The following is a 24,001-nucleotide window of genomic DNA, read 5'->3' as shown; positions in this document are numbered from 1 at the left end:
ATGTTGCCATTAGCGTAATCAGCCTAGCTCATTTACTGCACGTGCTGTTACATACGTACACGCAACACGTATGATCGATTGCGTTATATAGATGCGAGCGATATTAAAAGTAACTTCAGTGGAAGTTCGATGTATTTGTGTCGTCGGTGCGGATTGTAAGATCCATTAACCAATGCACCCATGTCATTACTATTATGTAAATTTGCAACTTGTAGGGTTTATCGGATACGATCGGTAGCCTTGCATGATCCAACTGTCAGAGGAGGTTCGCCTCCGTGCTTCTCAGGCTCGCTATGTTTATATCTTCTGTCTAATAACAGGTACTTGTACATTTTTATTAAAGAGTTACTGATTTTAACGAAATTTCAAAATAATTTAATGTTCCTTTTCTCCTTACGATACCTCTGTTGAGTTTGAAAGTTCTAATTTCCCAAAACTCAGCTAGAGCAACGGACAGATTATAAACAGACCACCAACAACATCAGCTGTATTAAAATCCGCATATGCAAGAACGCGCAATCGCTTCAAGTGACCGTTTAAATCATGGCGTAAAAATTATACATGGAAAAAAATTACAGATACTCAACGAAACATATGTATTGCAACAAAGTAGAGTCATCCCCAAGAATCGCAGCATCGATCAGATTTTAGGTACACAGCAGACGGCTTTACTGTCCAGCCCGCTGTTTCATAAAAAAAAAAGGCACGAAGATTAGCATTCGTATCGTCCTTGCGTAAAGAAACGTACGCGTAGACTATAAACCGAATATTATTATCCCGTCCATAAAGTCGGGAAAAGCCAGAGTACAAAATTCAACAACAAGCGAACAACATATCGTCGTGAAAATGTTTTGACCCTACAAACGCGGCTTGAACCATGTTAAATTGTTATAATTATTCTAAATTTATCGCCGACAGAAAGTCTAGATTTCCAGCGAAAATCTGACAGCTGGATCAGCAGCTGGCATGATCTAATCGATACGGTAAACAATGCCCGTATCATTTACCGCAACCCAGACAATAACGATCATTACACAAATAGACGACTTTTAGTCGCCCCCTATAAACACGAATGCTAGTTGTTTTTTAATTACTATTAGGCTTAAAAAGTAAATGCATCGGTAATTATCTGTCTTTGCTTGCCACGCTAGAGTCATTATCAGTAAGTACATCACAGATACTAGCTAGATAAGTTAAACTAGGCGTGAAGTTTCATAGTCACCGTCGCTAAACTGCAAATTATTAGAGGCTTTTTTCGTATACGATAGATCATCTATAGCTACGAGATGGACCAGCTCCCAAAAACATTGCATTGATCACTTGTTTTTCTGTAGCGGACAAGAGATTTGCTCTTGTGGCACGCTATTAATAGAAATATGTAGGGTTTTTTTTTGTTCTTTATTTGATTGTGTTTGACGAAATTATAGTCCAGAGCCCAGCGGTGTATCTTAGGGCTTCGTCTAGCGATAGCTGTACCTACTGCCGAGTAGATGTCATAATCAAATTCGGTAACAGGGTAGTAACTCTACCTACATGACGAAATACCGCAAAGAATCAACGTGACAACAAGTTCTAATTCTACCCGATACGCTACATACGGAGGCATAATTGTAAAACGTTTTTCTTTCGACGAGGCTAGAGCCGTTGGCCGACGTGGCTTTTGAATTAATTACGAATTGGAAATAGTCGGAGAACACTGGGTCGCATTGCGCTGGTCTGCGAAAACAGGGCGATACGCAGGTTGATCGGTCCTTAATTCTATTATGGCTAATGATCACACAGCGCTACGTACAGCCAACGTCAGCCGTCCGTCCGTCCTGCCTGCCTGCCTGCCTGCCTGCCCGATCCCTTTCGTCTTCGCAGAAGTGTAAACAATCACAATGACGCCCTCAACAAAACAGCCGCCGTTCATGACAGACTCAAATACACGAGTTAGATTATTTAAAAGTAACATGTACATATCTCGTCTTTAAAGTACGATACAGGACATGACGTAGCCTGGAGTTCATAACACCCAGCCGACAACAGCTTCTGGCAACAGCGGTAAACTCAATAACAACATGACCTTTACCAACGGACAATTGCATGAATATAGATGAATTGTTAGCGTAATATCCAATGTTACGAGTGGCGCAATCGAACTTTTCGTACGGCCATGCGCCTTCTAAGTATAGCACTCTCCATGACACAGCTCAGTTACGACATGGCGTGTACCCTGTGTCCTGACTCTCGCCATAGTTAACCATTAAACTCGCCTGAACACGTTTGACCTCAATGAGGTGTCTGCGTGGGATTAGTAGGCAATATTCAGATCGAATAAGACCAAGGTACGCCATCGTCAGGCTTAAAACTGTCATTTTCTATTGAACCAATAATGAAGCTATTAGATATAGTAAGTAATGAGCATCAATGCTCAGATAATATTGGGACGCAAATATCGTTTATGCAGTACTGTCTTTAATCAGCTAGGATAATTGAGCTACGATCCGTTGTTGTCTCAGTCTCGCCAACCGCAAATTCATGATAGCTAAACAAATACATTGGATACATATATGTATTCGATCAAATCGACAATAGCTGGACGCCTACTAACAACTTCGTATTTAAATGACGCCAGTTATCACATTAATGACTATGACAGTGCAGGAAGATTTTCGTGCTGCCGCTGTAGCCGTAATTTATTGAATCTAATAGGTCGAGATCGAAAGCCGTTCGTGAATTGGCGCCGGTCAGGGTAAAAGTTGCTACCTTCTGCTTACTCAAATATTATCCGTGTGTGTGTGTGTATGTATGTATGTATGTATGAACGATACCAGCGATATTTCTTCTATAATCGACAAACAGCAACAGCGATTAAATATTAATAGAGAACGATATGCGAACGAATGGCGGTACGTTACTGTCATCCAATGTAGTATCTAACATAGCTTCATCTAAATAACTCTTAGCCCGTCTGCGTTTGTTTACAGTTTTCAGCGCCCTCTGTTAGTTCGAGTTAATTCCGTCACGGTTCGACTCGAAATCTGCTATAATAAGTATCACACTGACGCTTCAACTGCCGGCGGCTAGAAGTGGGGACTTGAATGGTCAAAAGACAGTCAAGGTGAAGGCGTGATTGCCACGAGTCAGCTAGAAGAATAAGCGGCCTAAAACGATAGTACTGACGAGTATTTCTACACGTTCGAAAAAGATATAACTTTCATAAATTCTGGACACGCAGCTGTTCGATCTAAATTGGCATTTTCTATGTTCGTTTTTTGTTTTCCTTGCAAGGATCTTGTTAATAAAGTGAATGCCAAGTAAGGGTTCATTTTGAACAGGGCTGATTCGTGAAGCTGGGCCTGTTGTGTTAGCAGAGCGTCTGCTAATTAATGCTACTTAACGAGACGACAGAGACACGAACGGCTGTGAAATTGGCTCGCACTTCTCATAACGCACGATGTTTATATACGTCGATAGCTAAAAACAAGTCAGTGTACTAATTATCAGTGACATTTTTGATACTATTGCGACACTACAATGCTGGATGGCACGCTGGTAGCAAGCTAGCGATGAGGCTAAAGAGCACCTTGAGCTTTTCATCAATTTGTTCCGGTCATCGGCGAGTGAACACGTCTCGGTTATTTCGTTGTTGTCGTCGTCCTCGGCCTCGGAGAGATTCAGAGTCAGGAATAACAACAGAAGAAATAAGACACGACGGCTCGCGTCAAGGAAAAAGTTGTCACGTCCAATGAGTGTTCTCGTCGTTGCTATCGTTGTTCGCGCAGCTTCTACTTGTGCTACTACACGACTTGTGCTATACACTCGTGTTATTATTGCTGGATCTAGATAAACTAGAGCCGCTGTTCCCGCTGCCAGCGCCTTTCTAATGCGCATAACAGCTTATGAATCTGCTGCTGTCGATTCAGATCGAACCTGAGAAACCGCTCATGGCAGGAATGACGCTGATGCTCACAGTGGCGCTTCCTATTGCCCCTTCTGATAAAATTACACCCAACGAACAACTGCCTTTTGTTGTCAACTCTGTTCAGCTCATTCCATGCTGCACTCGAGCATTCGTACAGATACAGCGGCAACTGCTTGACCTGACACAATACCCCATCGCACAGCCGGCCCACCGTGCCATCGTACGGCCTCGGAAACCCTGTCACACGCTCGTAATAGGACGTTCGCATTGACCTGACTATAAACTAATAATTTATGATTAGTATTTTCATTGTTGCTTTGATGTATTGCAATGTCGATTGCTGTAAAGATACTGAAACATTTAATATTATGTCCAACGCCGGCAGCGACCGGGTTGAATCACACATACCGTTTCCATCTATTGTTTCTACTGGTATTTTATACATCTGCGACAATCCGATTTTCTACAGAGATAACAATAAGGATTTTTTTTTCATAAAAATTCTACATACAAAAACATTATATATTAACTATAAATGTAAACATGTTTGATAACCGTCTGAAAGAAGTTGGCTGTCGCGCGATGGAAGATAGACGTTTTATGGTTAAGCGAGTCAGTTGTGGTTGTTTCATCTCGCATTTTCCTATACCGAACTAAAGATAGCTTGGCCGCACCGGGCCGATCAAATGAAGTAGTCTTGTGGCTATTTGGGTTGCAATTTAGTAATTCGGAAACGTTTTATGTATGTGGTTCTGCTGTGTGTACAGGGACGTTCTCGGTCTGCGTGGCAATTTACCGATCAAACTGTCGCCCATTTACACTTGTTATAGTTGAATTTTATTTACTAACCTGCCCATGTGAGCTTTGGCGTCCATTTTCCGTTTGCTCCGGTAGGAAGTAAAGTCGTAACGAGGCAAGACTGACTTCGGCCAGCTCATCTCGCCAACACAGCTGCATTTCAGCTATACACGGATCTTCGTTCGGCGTAATACGTACAAAGACGAATTCACCCACTTCAAGCACCCGCTCTTCTAATACGTCCTTGTTCACATAGCGGAAGCCGCGATAGAATACGCGCTGGCCGCTGCGGCCTCGTGGCGGCTCGATAAGTCGCGGTAAAAGTGACATCATAACAGGGGCCGTCTGCTGCTGCTGCTGCTGTTGTTGTTGCTGCTGCTGCTGCAGCTGCTGCTGAGCCTGTTGATGCTGTTGTGGTAGGGGGTGATGTGCCTGAATGAGACTCCCCCCTAATGTACCGCCATTCCCGTGCGGGGAGTCGCCAGACCCAGCAACTCCCGGCATGGTCGCTTATCCAACTCAACTCGCTGTGGTGGTCGCCGCCGTCGCCACGACCTCCCGTGCGACGACCCTGGGAAGAACAACGGCAAAACATAAACAAAAACGAAAAAAAGTCAAATACAAATAACAGTTAGTTAAACGCTTTAGATGCCAGGATCATTTATCGTGTCGCTTGACGATGTTTTTCATCGCAACGGCTGCTACAGAGAAAAACGGGTGTTTGCTAATCGTTCCTAGTAAACAAATGGTATACACTTTGTTTCACCCTTGAGCCGATACCCATTATTTGCAAAGTCAGATTAATTATATTACTACAGGGTTGAACGACGTATTCACCCACAATATAGAGTTTATGGTCACGCTGCAGTTAGGGGGAAGTCGGAAAGCTATCCTTCATCATAATTCTTGTCATAAGCTCTCTCTTTCTCTCTCTCTCATTTTATAGTATAGCTAGAAAAAGGTGTATTTATTGGATAAATGCTTGAGGAGAAGCCTTACTGCACCAAATTAAGTAATCTCACTCAAACGATGCAACTTAATTTTTCATAACTGCAAGGGAAATTTCAACAATGATGGCACACTCCAATGAGCTTTTGAAGGACTCATAATTGTTATGAATGAAAACAATCAAAAAGAAATCCCTGTAAAAATGGATAAATTCGCTTTAAGGCATGAAAATGATGGGCCAGATAATGTTCAAGCCAAGCTAACCCCTTATTCACTGAAAATTTCGTACTGCTATATATAACGGTATATGAATCATTACAGATAGGTGAGTCAACTTCGGATCAAAAACGTTTGCGAAGCGTCGGAACGAGGTCGTCTAGTCGCTATTTTTTAATGGTGGACCTATTTTGCTTCGTTGTCGTATATGTACTATGGATGTTTTATTTTGCGTGCAGTTTATACGTAATTACGTTATGATAATTTACACTTAAGTGCAAATTATCATGACTCATAACGCCGATAACGACTTGCTATGAGCCTGAGCTACTCAGCAATGACGAAACTAAGCCGTTCTAGCCGAATACAAACAAGCTGCGATCGATACAACCTATTCAAGAGCAAATCCCTATTTTTTTTCTCGGTTACTAACCGACTCGCGTGTTTAACTTGAGGAAATGTTCGATAAATATGTGACCTTTACTTTGTCTCCTTTTTCTATTTAGTTGAACTTTGTCGCCCTTATAAAAGGTGGCTGTAACAAGAATCAATAACAACACTCTTGTGGCTTAGAATAAGTAGTAGAATAGTTTAAAGTACGGATGTTAAGGCACAAAAACACCGTCGACACTCGTTAGGCGGTTGAATGTCTCAAGATAAACGCTTATTTTATTTGTACTGGAGAAGTGATTCTCAAGGCAAATTTTACTAGAGCCTTAATCTATTTGATCACATTGTAGCTCGCGTAAAAACGCAATTTATGCAAAACCGTCGACTATAAGTTACGAGGTAATCTTATGTCACAACAAAAAAAAGGTTCCCCATTCCGACTATATTGCAAGACTGGTAGAAGCGAATAGATCTCTACAGACTAATTGCTGTTTTGATAAGAGCATTTCAATAGATTTGTTCAACTGGTGTATGAAACCGCAATTCGAGAACTGCTTTACAGAGCAAAAAGTGTACGAGATGATTGATGACGGTCTATTAGTAGCATCATACCGTATATACACATATATAATATAGAACAAACGTCGACGCTCCCAAAAAAAATTTCGGGCCACATAGTTGGGCCGTCAAAAAATCCACTTCCACTCGGCGTCACAATCCTGAATTCACTTTGAGTCTTAGTTGTCCACAGCCTGGTGACATAGCGAAAATATTTTCTGCCAGATACTGCCTATTCCATTATATTAACAGGATGTTAACAATTATATCGATGACCTCTATTTTGTTACGGTTCATCAAAAGGCACCGTCACGCTACTACGTTACTACGGTAATCGTGTGTTGCGGGTGAATTCATCAGGACTCTGCACAAGTGTTAACAATAAGCGATGGGAGTACTAGAAAATTTGGCCTTTACTTCGTAGCGGCGCGTGAAACTGGCAGATCCGACCTCATCAGGACAGTTATAGGGCAAAGTACGAAAGAAGAGAAAACCTCTTTATGGGAATTTCGGGAATCATACTGTACTACCTTCAGTCGAATCTGATTCAGCTTGCTTTTTATCAGTCTGCTGACTTGTGCTAATCGTTGCCCAAAATAGTCGCGTTCACCTGCTTCATAGTGCTAGCTTTGGTCGACAAATTTTCATTTTCAAGGAAACATTTGATCAATATCGTATCTTTTTCTGCTCATATTGTTGTGTCGCTGATATAGAACAAACGCAGTTTTGCATTGTAGTATGTGGACGCTCCCTCTCCCTCTCCCTCTCGCACTCTCACTCCCACTGCCACTCCCACTCGCCCCATCTCTCTCCCTTTCTAAAAAAAAGGTAAGAAAAATGGTGATTTTTTTTGCAAATGGAGGCAGTTCTCGTAACAAATCCTTCTGGTCCCATAGTCGTCACCTAAGAGTTCTATTAGAATCCAGTAGCGTTTTTTTGTGGTTATTTGTAAATAAATCCTCGATTATATGAACGCTCTCGGTCTCCGAATAGTTATGTTTACTGTCCTATGTTTGTTGAACCGTGAATGAAACAATTTCAATAAGAACAGTGGTTAAGAGTAACAGTCAGAACCGCACTATTGCTATCGATAATTTTGGTAGTAAATGATCACGGCCGTTTGCCATCAATGTATTGTTGACTGAAAATAAAATCATCTGGTGCTAGAGTTGCTTTTTTCTTCCTTAACTGTGATACAATTGTAAGTCGGCCAAGCGGATCGGTCAACCGTCGCCTGCCGCGCATTATAGGCCATCTGCACGCGCTAGACGCTTTGGCAGTACTAACCAGCTAAGTAACAAGTAGCCAGAGGAACGCGAGCCGACCCAGTCAGTGGCGATGATGCCGGTGATATCTAATCATAGTATAATTATATGTAGCACGTGTCCAAAGGCAGCTCACGCACCATTTACGTTCAGGCGTAGATCGAACAATAGATGTAATGTCAGTAGTTGGGACGAACAAATTAAGCGGCTATGTGTTATTGTTGTTAACTTGAAAAATAGAATAGATATACTACATCTAGCTCTACGTTTTAGTCTGGATCATTTAGAGTCACGGTCCCTGTCAGACTGAACAGTACATGGATCACTTACTAAAACATATGAATGTGTGTAGCCACGAAAAGTAAGAAGGGAGGCGTTTACGCGAGGCGTACCGGTAGCGATAATTGAAGTTGAGCCGGTGATCGTTGGTAGGCTAGTGGCTCATTGCAAGTTTTCTGCGTGGCTTCTCGCATTCTGCTTGATCGAGTGTGCTTAGTCGAGTTGAGCTCTCCTCAGACTCCCGATTTCCGACGCCTGCTGGCCTGACCAGTCGTTCAGAAGAATGCTTCTCCCGCGCTGTGCTGCTATTACTACTCAGTTGCGAATGATGGCCGTGGTGATGACTCGCTATCATCTTAGAACACCACTGAACACAGAAGCCCGCTTTCGTTCGGCTTTCCGAAAAGATATGGTCATCGAAAGCCTTTGCTAGTTCAGTTCAGCTCAGAGCGTCAACACCACACCATCAGCGGCAGGGGGTCTTGGTGGCGGAGAGGCGGGCAAGCAATGAAATCGAGAGACGAGAAGGAACTATGAAATGACTAGCGCTGTTTGCTCGACCGACCGACCGACCGGCCGGCTGGCTGGCTGGCTGGCTGGCTGGCTGGCTGGCTGTGTACAGCGATAACTGAAAATTCTTACAGCAGATAGTCACACATTGTCCGAAACTGCCGTCGCAGTAGTTTACACAAATCCCAATACCGACTGCAGACAGGCTGACATGAGCACGCTAGGGAGCCGGCACAAACTCTCAGAGACACAATGCACACCCTATCATAACCATAAGCATGAAGTATGATCGTCCGTCTGATGAAGAAGTCATTCCGTTTACTTTAGCGGTTACTTTCACAGCAACCGGCTGACACCAGCGTGTTCGTCCCTCGTCCGTACGAAAATGAGCGCCAGGGAGCGCAACTGTTAAAAAAAAATATTCATCTATTGTCGCCGCTAGACAATGATTATAGAAAAATCTTGAGAAATATTTAAACTTACAATAATTGTCCTTCTCTAGAAGGGCGGGTAGGATTCGATAGGACACTGACAGGGTGGAGTCTGTGACTAGGCCACTTTTCATCAACCTTCGGTTGACTCTTTGGTGGTCAGACATATTTGAAAGAGCATAATATCACAAATTGGTGTTGTGTATGCAAAAAGCAGCGAACTTAGCGAAGTAGCATTCTCGTAGGCGATCGATAAATATCTGATAATTTAGCTCCTGGATCTGCATCTATTTTCTCTAGAAATCTCTCTCGTCGCTCCCTGTCGCACATTTTATATATGTACAGCTATACAGGATAAGTGGATATTTGTATAAGACATAAGAGGAGTGTGAGCAAAAGTATGGTCAAAAACTGTGAACTCATGTTGACATTAAAGGGTTTAGGAGATGCAGCGGATACTTTGTACTACCACAGACTTTGTTGTAAATGCATCACACGTATGTTTATGTATCTTCACGATGATTAAATGATATTAATAAAAGCTCAAACATATGAAAATTATTTCGAACGAAGTCTATAGGTTAAGTTAATAACAAGCGACGTCCAAGGTAGCGAGCAATAGTAACAAAATTTGCCGAAAAGCTAAAGAGGAGAATGAACGTTTGCAGGTGCCAGATCATTGGGATTTCGAACAATTCTGGGTTCTAATTTTACCAGCCATAGTATTAAAAGAGACATGACCAAACCTTTTTTGAATCTAACCCAGACAGACATATCTCAGATTAACTTGACAACCTCTCTGGAAACTTTCTCGGGCAGAAAATACAAAGGGAATGCAATACATATTTATGTAAAAAATAAGCGTTCCGATTCGTGATGTTACTGCTAAGTATGATCTCATGAGTACGACGAAAGCGTTAGCGTTGAGTCGCGTGAGGCGATATTCATAGACGGCTCGAATTCACCCCACCCCCCAGCCAATATTGTTGCTATTACTACTGCATTGGCAAATGTACAATCACCAGAAATGAAACAACATCCATCGATGAATCAGCAATACGCAAAAACAAATAGTTGTTAATCACCCGAACAGCTGAACACTGAACCATATCACCAGTCAGTCTCTTACATTAACAGGTTACAATCGCTAGTCGACTTCACCTGAAGCACTGCTGTTACCGCAGGACGCTGTCACCAGTTGTCTATGATATTTCTGAACGTCTTACGCAGGAGCTACCGGTAGTGCTGCCCCCTTGCCCCCCCATTTCTGCACCCCGTTTATGGCTGGTGGAACCAACAATGCTGTCATGTCGCTAGTTACTAGCAGTGACGAAAGCGCGTTTTAATGCCCTTCTTTGCCTGCGCCGCCCACTTTGTACCTAGTCCTTTCGTTTTTAGTTTTCTCCTCACGCTGGCCTGCTACAAGCAGCGCCTGTGACATCGCAGGCCACCCTCGGTGGCAGGCGTTTAATGCTGCTATCTGCCCTCATGTGACCTCGTCCCACCGTTTACCCTTTTCACTACTACGGCTACGTTTGACACTGCGTATTACATCGACTTTGGCCACTACAAGTCTTGGTCGGAGTCCGATCAGCGTGCTCGGATCTATCCTCATGTCTATTTGACATCGCCCCCTGCATAACAGCCACAAGCGGCGGCAGCAGCAGCAACGCCACTGTGTGCGCGTTCGCACTTAATGCGTCCTTCCCAATAACAACGCTGGTAGCAGCGTTGATATTACCAACATTGTGACCTCCGACGTCAAAATTGCTTACTTCGACGACGAATTTCGGTCTCATGATGCTCTCTTTTCAACTACAATGTTAACAAATATCGCCGATACTGTACTATATCCAGCCTATAGAGAGTTTTTCGTGATGTTATCAAGATAAACACGGTGTGGTGTCACTTTTTTTTCTATCTGTAAAAGAAAATTGCTACAAGTATTACTTAATATCTGCTGTAGAGCATATTGATGATAAAACTCATGGGATCGTAACTCGTATTTTTATATGCGTTTTTATAGAGGATATAAGAATTTATTCGCACACGAGAGCAAACGCATATTGACTTCTATATAGAATTGGAAGCGCGACTCTTATTGCTACTGATAATTTAAAAAAAATTAGCTCAATAAAGAGCAAAGGTCGTGTCCTGCCTCGAAGTTAGGACTCTTTGTAAAAAGATTTCGTTTGGGATCTTCTTTGCTCGCACATTCCTCGAAGCATAAGTGTTACGTTTGCATTGAAGGGTAGACGCGAAGCTAGCGCAAGACGCAAAACGTTCACGGTTGCGTATTATAGAGCAGTGGCCGGCTATTTAGTTATCTTTAGCCTGTGGAGGTTAGCTCTAGTTCGCTATCGCTCTTATCGTTAGTACAATCAACTGAATACACGGCATATAGACTGGCAATAGCGTTTATGATCGCAGTAGAGTATCATACCCCAAACGTGTGCATTAATGATAATAGTGGTACTTTCAATCCGCTCAAGTGGTGACTACAGCGTCCGGATTTGGCAGGACCTATGGAATTGTCCTCGTTGCTGCTGCTTCCTTGTCGGTAGTTCAGCTATAATTGGAATATTACTAAACAGGAAACCGATCTTCAGCCGCTCGAAGCTTTAGATTCAATGGAAATAACGGAAAAGGTAATCGTAAGCTTACGTACATCGACATAATCGTTTGTTGAGCTAGTGTACATATATATATATACATATATATTTGTCTGTACACAATCTCATCTAATGACCTTATCAGATTCCCTAGAGCAAAGCTGTTCCGTATGAAAGGGAAGACAAAAGCGCTGTCTGAGCACGTTACTAAGTTTGAGCGGTAACAAATTGGCGGCCCTCGGCGTTACAATGGCTATCGCCCTGCTATCGATTTTACGAAGGATTATTTTAGACCATGGTATTACCGATTATTATCGAATAACATTGTTGTTTCATCCACCGGCAACGGTAGAAGGAACTTTTCACATAAAAGAAAATATTTTGCCAATTACAAGGATCATACCGCTTGGCTTCTTACTATCTCTCAAATCCTTATTCACCTGCAAGAGTTAAACTAAATTGTCCCTCGAACTGCGGCAATCATTCCACAGTTTGTATTCCGCTCAATGCGTCGCGTAACGCAAAAAAAAGGCAGAATCCTAGGACAAAATTCATGTATAATGTTTCATTTGATCACACGTATTGAATAGCGTGATTCGAAAACGACAAAAAAATGCATAAGACTATAAGTGAAACGTTCTGAAACGGTGGTGGTCTAAATGCCGTTAAGTCCCTATTGCATTGTATCAAGATTTCGGTGGTGATTCGTGACTATCGCTGTTATGATCGACAGCGTCGAGTATAAGGTTAAAAAACCTAGTGGTGAATAGTAGTAGCAGTAGCAGGACGGCCGTCTGAGCCAATCGGGACGGCGACCGGGGCAACACACGCGATAGCGTTTACATGCCACATCTTTTCACTACAATATAGCTAACGAAGGTCGTCACTCGTAAATTTAAGTAATGTGCCAGTCAGTACTTCGACTTGACTGTAGTAGCATTAATAGTAACTGTTTTTTTTTTTTTTTTTTTTTCGGGAAGAACGGCATCGGCATATCTATCAGGGGCAACATCACTTCAAACAGGCATGTAGACGACGAGCAAGAGGTATATTTCTCGTCTCGCTGCGCCATTGAATCACTTCCCTTTCGTAACCTGTTTTAAATCAACTTTCTAAATAACATGACAAGCAATGACAATGTCTAGAAGCTTAGATATATCTGAATATCTTTCCTAAATTAGACTCTGCCGTTTTTACGTCATCGTCACCATCATTATAATTAGCGGCGGAGGCAAATATATTGTTATCGATGTTTACACATATTAACTTTTCCTGGTTAAACAACGGATCTACATAACGGAAGAAAAAGAAATTAACTATAATTGTACCGATAAAAACAGCACAAATTCACTGCTAGTACGCAACGAAGCACGATTTACGCTTTAACACGCTTAAGGGATGTCTAGTAGCTGATCTGAAATAGCTGATATATTTATTTAGTCGATTGTTCAGACGTTTTCAGGCAAGGACCAGACGACGCCCATGAACGCAAACTGGGCGCAGATAAACTGACAGACATTTTTTTGCTTGTTCGTAGCATTTATTTTAATTTCAGCTTAGGTTATATATGGATTAGATGATACGAGCGTTCCGCTTTATTGTGACCCGAATTATGAGTTCAAATATGATTCTTCTATATAATCGATTTTGATTGCGGTTTCTTTGGAACTGACCGTGACAATGATCGTACAATCTGTTATTTTATATCAAAGTTGTGTTTCCGACGCCAGTCGTTCCTCTAGTGGGCAGCATGGGAGCGGTAATGAAATACAATAATTGCTATTGAACACTCGGTGTTAATTTCAGATGCGTTGCCAGTAACCGCACAAACGCAATAATACAATAGCGTGAAGCTTATCATGGAAAATTAAGCCCAAAAACGCGATCGCAAACGGTACTCTGCTATGAATAGTTTCTCATCTCGGTCCAGAGCCTGAATCTAAACTTTGACTTTCGAAAATATTACTTTAATTACCCTGTATATTGCCGAACGCTAAATAAAGTACCACAAAGTAAACCAACAACGAAGTGAAGCAATTGCATTCTTTTCTGTCTGGCCTAAACTAAAGGCGGCATACTTGTCAAACTGGTCGTCATGTGACACGAGCGTATTGTCCCAAGCGATACAGATACTCCAATTTATATGAAAACGTAGATACTTGTACTCCACTAGACGAGTAAGCAAGTTATATGAGAACGGCTGTGGGTGGGTAGACCTGGGTCTCACAAAAGTTGGCTTTCAGTGAAAACTTCCACACCACAAACATCTCACATTTCTAGGAGAACCACAACTATAACATTCACTTACTCCAAGGGAAACTTAAATACATAAAAATCTCATATTTCAACAACGCAGAGAAGGCTCGGAGGAGAAAGCTAACAAGCATACGGGTCCAATCAACAGTAAAGAACACCTAAGTAAATGAGGACGTAGCCACCTTCGGCCGACGCACACTCAAATGAACCTACCTCGGATAGCCTAGCGATCGGGGCGACCGAACTCCAACAAACAGCGATGGCAGCACCAAGCAGCTGCGGCCAACTATTGTCCTACTTGCATCCTCTACAGGAGAGCAACAACAGGAGCAGCCTTGGTTATGCTTTTATCTTTCCATAAAAGTGGGTAGACAAAAGGTAAACAGGCGGCAGTAAGAAAACGAAAGAGTTCAATGGTCCTTCGCTGATAGAAAAAGCAGTGAATGCAAGTACCACCATTAACTAGCTAAGACACGCAGGTGGCTTCTTCTTTCAATTATTATCCTGTATATGTAAAATGATAAATTGCGATCATCAGCCAATCTTTTTTACTAGCTCAATTATCTCAACTTTGCTTTTCCCGTACCCTCTCCTCCTCTGGCGACAGATTCAGTGGATTGGCCAAATCGCAAATACGAGTATGCCGTCACTGCTGCCCTACCGCTCTATCTCATTTCCTGATATTATGCTAGGCATAATACGCCACGGTGCTCGCCGTGGACATGGAACCTCGCATACTAGCTCTGGATAGCTCTATTGACGTTAACTATGCAGCTATATGTAGTGAGTGAACCAGGCCAAAACTAGCCCTAAGGCCTGAGCTATCCGCCCAACGAGCTAGCGGGGTTAGTGCCATGCCTCCTGGCCGGGCGTGACAGTGTAGCACAACAAGCAGCTACGCGAGACCTGCCAGGCAGGCCGTCCTTGTTGCCTTCGCTTTACTTCTCTGTCAAAACAATCGATACATCCAGCGACCCTTGCCGCCATCATTGTTAGATTGAAACGAGCGATGGCTGTGTACTCATTTATATTTTAAGAAACTCACATATACACCGAACGGGCTCATTGGGGATACCCGGCGTGCACACTGTAATCGCACACAGACGCACCTACTATAATGAGACGGAAAGCGACACTACATCATCTGAGACCCACTGTCACTTAGGCGACGTCCATTTACGAGGACCAACGAAGCTTCATTGCTATTTCTAGACACTCGAATCTGCAGACATGTACACACATTCAACGACTGAACATCTTACCAATTCGATGCGTTTTCTATGCACGGATTTATAAGGCGTAACAAAGAGCTACTACGAGCCTCGTTACCAGTTCGCTGAGTTCTTACACTCGTAATATGTGTCATATTAACTATTACTCGAACGTTAACTATACTTCTTCTTCTAATAACATTCGTCGCTATGGTAAACTCTTTTTATAGCTATGGCCTTTCTGCTTATAACAAGACGGCAGTGTGAGCTTCTTGACTAATAGTTGCCGCGTCAACCATCACGCTATTAAATTGTTAGCAATCGCTTTTAAGATGCAAACACAACTGAATAAACGCGAACTGTTTTTTTGGATGGTGTATAATCATGATTTCCAGAAGAAAGAACGCTAAGTCTTACGTCGGATATTGCCGTCCGGCATTGCTTCAGACAGCTACGGCTCAAGACGGAGCGAAGTGTATCTGCACACCGTCGATTTTTAGTCTAAACTGTCGAATTACGTGACTTCAAGATAAGTACGCAAACACGTCAGCACTGCGTCATTACAAGGACCGTTTCTGGGGGGATACCAGAAACTTTATCTACCAGATGTGTATCTGACTGTCGTGATTATTACTACGATCAGCGCGTGTACGAAGTCACTCTTTGTAGATACTAGTTATAATACTGCATGCAAAATGCACTCAAATTTTTACTGAATTCTTATTTTAATATAGCGAGATACTTTTATATATTGTTTAGTGTTAGGACGACAGCGTTAATGGTTAAGGTACAACCAGGATTCGGATAAACGAATAAAATAGCGAGGACAGAAACTGGGTGAAGTTTTACGTGTTATTATGGGCTGTCTGCATAAATCAATTGGATTGTGTGTTCACTGTGACAAATCATATCGTCCTACAAACTAGTGAAAAGGCTTCTACAACCAATTTATATAGAAATATATAGAATGAGCGCAAGCATCAAATAGTTGTCTACTTGTGCAGGTCATGACGACTATTTCAGAACACCCACAAAGCGTTTGGGAAAGGAGGCTGGTTCTGTCGCTCGCTGTTGTCGTTGATAATGGTTTTAGCCGTGCGCACTAATGGTAGAAAGAAATGTTGACAGTTTCGCCGTATTAGTAGAGGGGGGTTGTCGAGGGACGGCACGATGGGTTCATTTAACATACAAGCACGGGCGACGCACATTGCTTACAAACCTGGGGTCTTCTGACGGAACACTCGATATCTTCATATATTTGTTAACACTGAGTTTCCAGCTAAACCGCTGAACCTCAACAGCGCCACATGATCATGCGGAATCATTGCTACATTTAAATTTCAATCGAGAACAACACGCTCATGTCGTAAGAGAAAATATTTACCGAATGTAGCGAACGCAGGTGCTGCTGATGCCGTGAAAATCGCGATGTTACAATCAATTGAAACCGTAGTTCGGCCAAACGGTACCGATCGGAACTGGTACGCTCTTTTCTGCCGTTCCTTTGTGTTTTTACTTGTATAAATGTGCGTTGTGGAAATAATAAACCAAGCGGACAATGAAATATCTCGACGCTGGAGTCAGCCACAAAGTAACGATTAATAAATAGCATATTGGCCCATCGCGTGTATGGTAATCTGAAGATTTTTTAAAGCGAAATACACAATTGGCTCACATACGGCTGTAAATACACCTAAGCATAGCATGATTCCGATTGGTTTCAGATCAGGGTGATATATAGCAGATTGTTTTGTTACGATGGTACATTTCTCAAAACAGACACGATAACCGGGTCACTCTACGTTTTATGTCCTGATAGAGCATCAGCACTATACTCTTCCAACCCAGCGAACGGGTGAACTCTCTGGAGAACCATGCTAGCCCGCAGCCATCTGTTCTGCATGGGTGGTAAACCCCATAAGGGTCATTCATTGGGGGATGACCATTTAATTTCGAATTGTGAAAACTGAAAATCCCATAATAGAAAAAAGCGAAGATAATAACTTTCGTGTGTATATCTGCTATTCATCAACAATATCAGCGACTAACGACAGGAAAGCCAGAGCGCATTAAACGACTTACTTTTGGGGAGCTATGAATGATCTATTATGAGGGGTGTTAACGGACATACGAAGTATCGAGATGCCCCATCCTTTCTTTGTCTCTCCCTGCTCGTATGTAGAGTTGGCATTATTTCTCCTGCAGCTTATCCGCAGCTTTTATTCGTCACTGTTCAATAGTCGGGCGCGAAGAACACCGATGCAAATAATGGCTGGTTGTGATTCCGGACGAGTACGAAGCCGGAAAAACCGGGCATGAGGGAAATCAGTAGACGCAACGACCAACTGAAGACCCAGCATTCGCAGCAGCAGCAGCAGCAGCAGCAGCAGTAATTCTGACTTTATCAGTTCGGATGTCAGAAATGATGGAAGGTAGAAGCATGCGCCAAGCGGTTGACGGATCCGGTGCAAGGGCAAGCGGCACTAGCATCCGCTGCTAACGTCGTTGGCCTGTTGGCACCTATGATAGTAGAAGGCTTTTTTACTTTTTTTTCAAGCACTTTTCATGGTAAAACCAATAACCGCAACGGCAATAGCGTCCCGCATTATTGTTGCCAGAATCTTGTCCTAGTCTAGCTGCCCTGCTCAATTCAAGACAGCAAAATTAGGTAGGACAAATCCATTGTATCTTACACACACGCAGAGTGACGCTTTTACCCCTCTCCACCCAAATCATATGTCTACATAAGAATATGTAATTTTAATAACAATACAATCAGATCGAACGTTTTACCGACTCATAGAAGCAAAAATATTTGCCTATCTTTTCTCTTGTCATGGAACCCTGTTTCTACTTTCCATGTCACTAATACGTATCATTATTCTGCCGGCACACGCAATTTTGATAGTTTAATTTCTTGATTACGACAGAGTCAACGACTCTGAACACGTGACACCGACTTTTACCAACGGCGCAGAGCCGTTTACATTAATCAGTTCATGGAAATTATCCATGTGTTTTAGTTTTCAACATGTAAAATTTCCGCTTGTAACACATGTTCTAGTTGAAACCTCCGTACCAGAGTATATGTTCGAATTACAGTAATCATTCACATTTACGTCTGAAGTCCTTACCTGTACCATGAGGGAGGAAAGCGTCTCTATAACGGATATTATGAAAAAATGTACTATTACTAGAGTATAACCAGTTTATCTGTTCGGAGTTGACCAAAACTTTCTAGCGAATCGGGAGAGTCCTCTGCTTTCAGAGCTGACGGGGTAATAGAGCATAGACCTGCTGCTGCTTTTGCTGTTGATATTTATAGAAAGAATAGCTTTGAGAGCAGCAGTCGAAACAGGGGTCTCTCCCCGTGCCTCCTACTGAGCAATGACGGTACAGCAGCAAACGCGATTGACGGGTCACTTCGATGCGACTAGCGCCTGCTTCTGCAGTTACATCGTTTATGCCTATTGTATTTAGTCTTTGACCCATCAAAACCGTGGGTCTCACCCCACTCATACAGACTGCATTCCCGATGCTCGGCTTAGTCGATAGATGGACAGACAAGCAACTGAACGAACTCCGCCCCGCTGTGAGGACCAACAACTTCTTCGTCAAATTGGGGGAGATAGCTGACATCATCAACAGACATCGACAAACAGAGATAGAAAAGAACGGAGACAGAGGCTTACAAACCTCCCAAGCGAACGAGCGAGCGAGCGAGCGACCGACCGACCGACCGACGCTTAGGCATAGGAAATCCCTGAATGGAGCTGGAGTTCTTTAACAGCTCCGTTTTATCGTTCAACACTCCGAACGCTACCTCGGCTAACAATAATCGTTCCGGTTCAGGCATTTTTACCATAGGTTTAATACATTCAGCTGTGTTTTAACAAACAATGAGCTTATCTGACCATTACAGCATAGTACACACGTAAAAACAAACGTTCAGGTGCAAGTATCACGTCTCTTTCCCCCCTTGTACATATATATATATATATATATATATATATATATATATATATATATATATATATATAAGTCCTGAACATTGCGCATGTGCTGGATTGTCTTTTTTAAATTTTGAGCATAGAACACATTGGTGGCTGAAGAACGATAGCAAACAATATGTACACATAGCCTACATGTTAGCGCTTTGTTATTACAAACGGCTAATAACAATGGATCTACGCACCGTTGACGCATTCGCATATACTGACCAGATTCTCAATTCAGAACGCTATGACCCGCCCAATTAGACATCTGACCGAGATCTCACATGTTGCTAAAACTAATATTTTGATCTGATTACTATTATTTTAATATTGACGTTTAACTATTGTTTGTGTTCGGTCTATATGTACACATGTCAGTCTGTGCGTGTGCATAAAAGCTATCAGGGATCGTATTCTAGCTGCTGATGGTATTGTCGCTGGACTCTATAATATCGTAGCTTCTGACACCAGTTTACTATTTTCTACTAATTTTCTATCCGTCGTTCGTCATCTGCGTCCCCATGTCTTACTTTTCCCTTCCTAGTGCACTCTTTTTTTCCACTCAGCTATTAAGAACGGAGTATAGGCTCAGCCTATCTGATCATTTTCGCTGCAGGAAACCGATCATGGTGGTAGTGCTAGTGCTGCTGGCTTGATCGAGTCAGCGGCCGCAGCAACGTAAGGCCGACGTCGACGGCCACGACGATAGTGTGCCGTGTCTTGTTCCCTCTTTCCTCCTCGTTTTCTCCTCCCGATGACGATGATGATGCCGCTACACAATCCGCCGTCATCTCAATAGTGGTAATAGCACTCATAGTTGTAATAATAGTATTGGCCTTAGCTGTGCTAGCGGGCAACTATGCCACTTAATGTCTGGCGTCGCTGGTCACCGAACTGGTCCGTTCGTGTACAGCACCGATTACAACAGATGGGCGCGATGAGGAACGAGACGCAACCTACCAGCTAGGCATCCAGGTAGTCAGCTAATCAAGCGAGGAATAGCCAACCGAGAAAAGGCCCCGCAAAAAAAAGAAAATCAGCGAGAGCAGCATTCAGAGCAAGACCGACAACGGTGTCTTCCTTCCCACCATAAATTTAAAGCAGAGGAGGGAAATAGCAAAAAAGGAAAGTAAATAAAGACGGGCAGGCGAACGAACCGACAGACGGATAAATATTTATTTTGACTTAGAGGACTAAGTATTAGTCGAATCACTATAAATACAGGGTAATCAACTTCACATTGATGTTACGCCAGAAAAAAGGGGTCTCCGTGGTGACCTGTGTACGTACGAACACAACATAATTAAAGTATGTAGAAATAATTAAAGACGATGTGCATTTTGAATTACGCCAGCAGCAGAACGAAGATGACAGAAGGGGGCTGACCGATAATTGGTAAATATCCGCTTTTTTTTTAAATATTTTTTTTTTTTTAATAGAAATATTGATCCAAACCAGCGACAGTACTCGATACCGACAAGCCTTCCTTAATAATAGTTATAATAAACATAAAAACTAAAAAATGTGGAAATTCATTTAGTCATATCGCTCTTTTTTGCCCTCTTATATATATAGACACCTTCTTAAAAAACGTTGATGTATTTCTCGGAGAAGAAACAAGTCTTTCGCATTCGAACACGATTGGCGTCAATAGCAACACGACCAAGCGACAGCGCCACGGGCAGTTTCGCTAATAAATATTAGGCTGTTACAATTGAATCCGCCGAAGTAGAAAAACTTTTGAAGTACTCGCCGCTAAGAAACGAGGTTCTGCTGGTAAATACTAGTTGTATATAAATATTAGAAAGTTGTGAGCAAAAACAGCTTTCTCCTACTCCAGGATAGCTGAGTTCGGAAGAAGCATATTCTGGTTTCGGAAGCTACCGTTTGTTGGTCAGGCTTTTATTCCCCCGAAAGCCTCACCACTGCGCAAATTTACCGCAGGTTAGAAAAGATATTAGGCACAGGGATGTCAGGTGAGATTAGAGCATACGATCGTACAGGCATTTCACGAGCAGCGAGTCGAGTGTTCGAAGTGAAGGAAACGACTAATGTCGGAAGCCGAAAGACAAAAACAAGTTGCCGATTCGAAGGAAGATGGCTAGGTCGGGCAAACTACGTGTCACAAAATTGTAGCCCAAATATCGAAAATGCATAAACGTAATGAAGTGACTCTAGTCAGAAATACCATGTGGTGCGTTCTAGAATTTGCATAATTTTAATCGGCACGGGCGTCATGGACGGAAGGCATGGTTCAGTCTGTTCCATTGGCCAGGGAGGAACCAGGTGAGAGAATGGTGTCGCGCGGGGCAGGAATCGATTTCGGCGGCAGTGTTGAATAGGTTCGAACGTAAAATGCTGATAATAGTACAATAAACATCAGGGGCATCTTTTACTATGAAATATTATTCTTCGAAAATTGAACAAAGAATGCAGCCCGCTGTCTCGAGGCGTTGAGCGAAACAATCGAAGGCACACAGTCTGCTTAGTTGATACTGGCAAGACCTCCTAGCGATGCCTCAAGACTTCCTGGGTTGAGTAAAGAAGTATCGCGTTGGCTTCAACCCGCTTAATTTATCGATTCAAGTGCGTGTGATTACAGGGCTTTCCTAAAAGAAAGATCAATTAATGGGTAAACATATCTCAATATTGATTTACTTCGAAGAGCTATAGATAAATTATATTTAGTGATACAGGTTGTCCAGAAGCCGCTCGAGCGCTGGAAGAATGATCTTAAGTGCAGACGAGAACACTTGTAACACATTAGAAAATCATTATTCTAGCTCAATTAATTTGAAATTGATTTAATTTGCTGAATCCGCTTGTACCAGCCCAATAGATAGGCACATATAGATAAATAAATAAGCACTGGCAGTCCTCAAGCGGCGCCTGCAGCGGCGCTTTTCATTGCTGCTTCTATCCTTCTTCTCAGTGAGGCCTTCGCAGCAGCGTAGTGACATAAAAAACAACTACGCTTTCGGGCTTATTTTGAAACGAAGCAGAAATAGCAGTGGTCGTAGGGGGGCCAACAACATTTGGCGTCTCTTTCAAATATATTTCTTCTTTTAAGCAACGTCAGTAACTGGCGCTTTCTTTCAGTGCGACTCTTTCATCATCCCCAACAACATGATCAAAACCGCTGACAGCAACTGCAGAAGCGGCGACGGCAGTACAAGACAATAGACGGTAACAACGAACGTCAGTACATACCGTAGAGTAGTGGAGGCACCAATAATAGCAACGCGGATGCCCACAAGGGCCCGCAGATCACTCACACTATCATCATAGGGCGGGGGTATAAGCATCACCCACCGCTGCATTAGATTGTTACGATGCAGCGCCAGTACTAACTGCCATAGGGGAACGATTGCCGTTGCCGCCGTCGCCATCGTCTGCTGCAATAGCCATAGTCGAAAAGTGTTGCAATGACACCGATATGTGGCTGCGTTCGTTGCTATTGACATCGGATTGACGGTTGCCCTGCAACATATTTCAGGTCGAAGAGGGACCACCGGTAACGAATTTTCAATGCGTCATTCGACCAAAACACTCGGTGAGGTAAACAGCGTTGCAGAAAAGTGCGCGCTAATAAAATTTTCGTTACACTAAGTTACTACACAGTTCCCCAGCTACAGTTAATAGCGTAGCTAACATCCACGGTGGCCATTATTGATTGTATACTTAAATTAGAAGTTGACGCTGATCGTTGACTATTCAAATAACTATTGCTTTGTTCTATTTGTGTAGAAATAGTAATTGCTGGCAAGATAACTTGCTGATTATCTGGATGGAAGTTATGTTCACATACATCCATATAGGGTAAGCCCTAACCAGGTAACGAAGGCGATGGAAAAAGCTACACGCAAACAAATTGCACATATCGTAACGCCGACTATTAGTTCGGGCTAATGCAATGCAGATGGAGCTGTTCTTCGCGCTGTCTCTGAATAATTTCGAATTGCTTCCTAACACACATAGTTGTGGTACTATTCTTCTAATCATTATTACTACTAGGCCAATTATTATAAAGTGGATTGAACATTGTTGTCGCTTCTGCGTCGCCGCTTCGGATCACTTGACATCTGTTGTGAATTATATTCTTGCAGGCTAGTTCGCTCGCTGGGACTTTCTCTGTGTGAAAGAACAAGATACTTATTAATGCAAAAGAAAACGCTAGATGTCGCTGCTTCGACTGCAGCGGCAGCGAAAGCCGCGGCTGAAGCTGGGGCAGTTTATCCGATCGGCGCTCTTGTCGGCGGCGGCGGCGGTGGGTCTGGGTTCGTTCATCGTTGAAGGCCTTTTGACAAAGGGAATAGAAGAAAGGACAGAAAGAGTCATTAACTGGCCCGGCAGAGGGCCCAATAACGGCTTTCCTCTAGAGGGCCCTCGACGCGCAGTGGGTGATTGGTGCCATCGTAAATATTGCTGTCGCTCGTATGAAAAAAAAATAACGCTAAAAACGATCGTTAGAAGAAGGCAGTCTGGCAGGAACAGGAAAAAATTAAGCGACAAAACTACGGGCAGAAGCAATCGGCGATACGATGATCCTAGTAACGCCATACGATTATGCATATTTGGATACATCAAAACTTAACCCATTTTAACGCAGTTAAAAATAAAATCGT

General features: G+C 42.7%; 1 protein-coding gene across 3 annotated transcripts in view; it reads right to left on the bottom strand.

The window, feature by feature from the left end:
* LOC111250896 (uncharacterized) overlaps positions 1-24,001 on the bottom strand; it is a 149,424-nt gene that overhangs the window by 77,993 nt on the left and 47,430 nt on the right. For all 3 annotated transcript variants that reach the window (XM_022806826.2, XM_022806827.2, XM_086991346.1), the window contains exon 3: positions 4,757-5,276. In XM_022806826.2, the coding sequence (XP_022662561.1) occupies positions 4,757-5,209 (453 nt within the window). In that variant the 5' untranslated portion in view covers positions 5,210-5,276. The remainder of the gene's footprint in view (positions 1-4,756; positions 5,277-24,001) is intronic.

The sequence above is a fragment of the Varroa destructor genome, unplaced genomic scaffold (genome assembly GCF_002443255.2).
Source record: "Varroa destructor unplaced genomic scaffold, Vdes_3.0 BEIS01000005.1, whole genome shotgun sequence".
NCBI classification, from domain to species: domain Eukaryota; kingdom Metazoa; phylum Arthropoda; class Arachnida; order Mesostigmata; family Varroidae; genus Varroa; species Varroa destructor.
The sequence above is the reverse complement of the archived record's forward strand: the minus strand, read 5'-3'. Positions and strand labels throughout refer to the sequence as shown.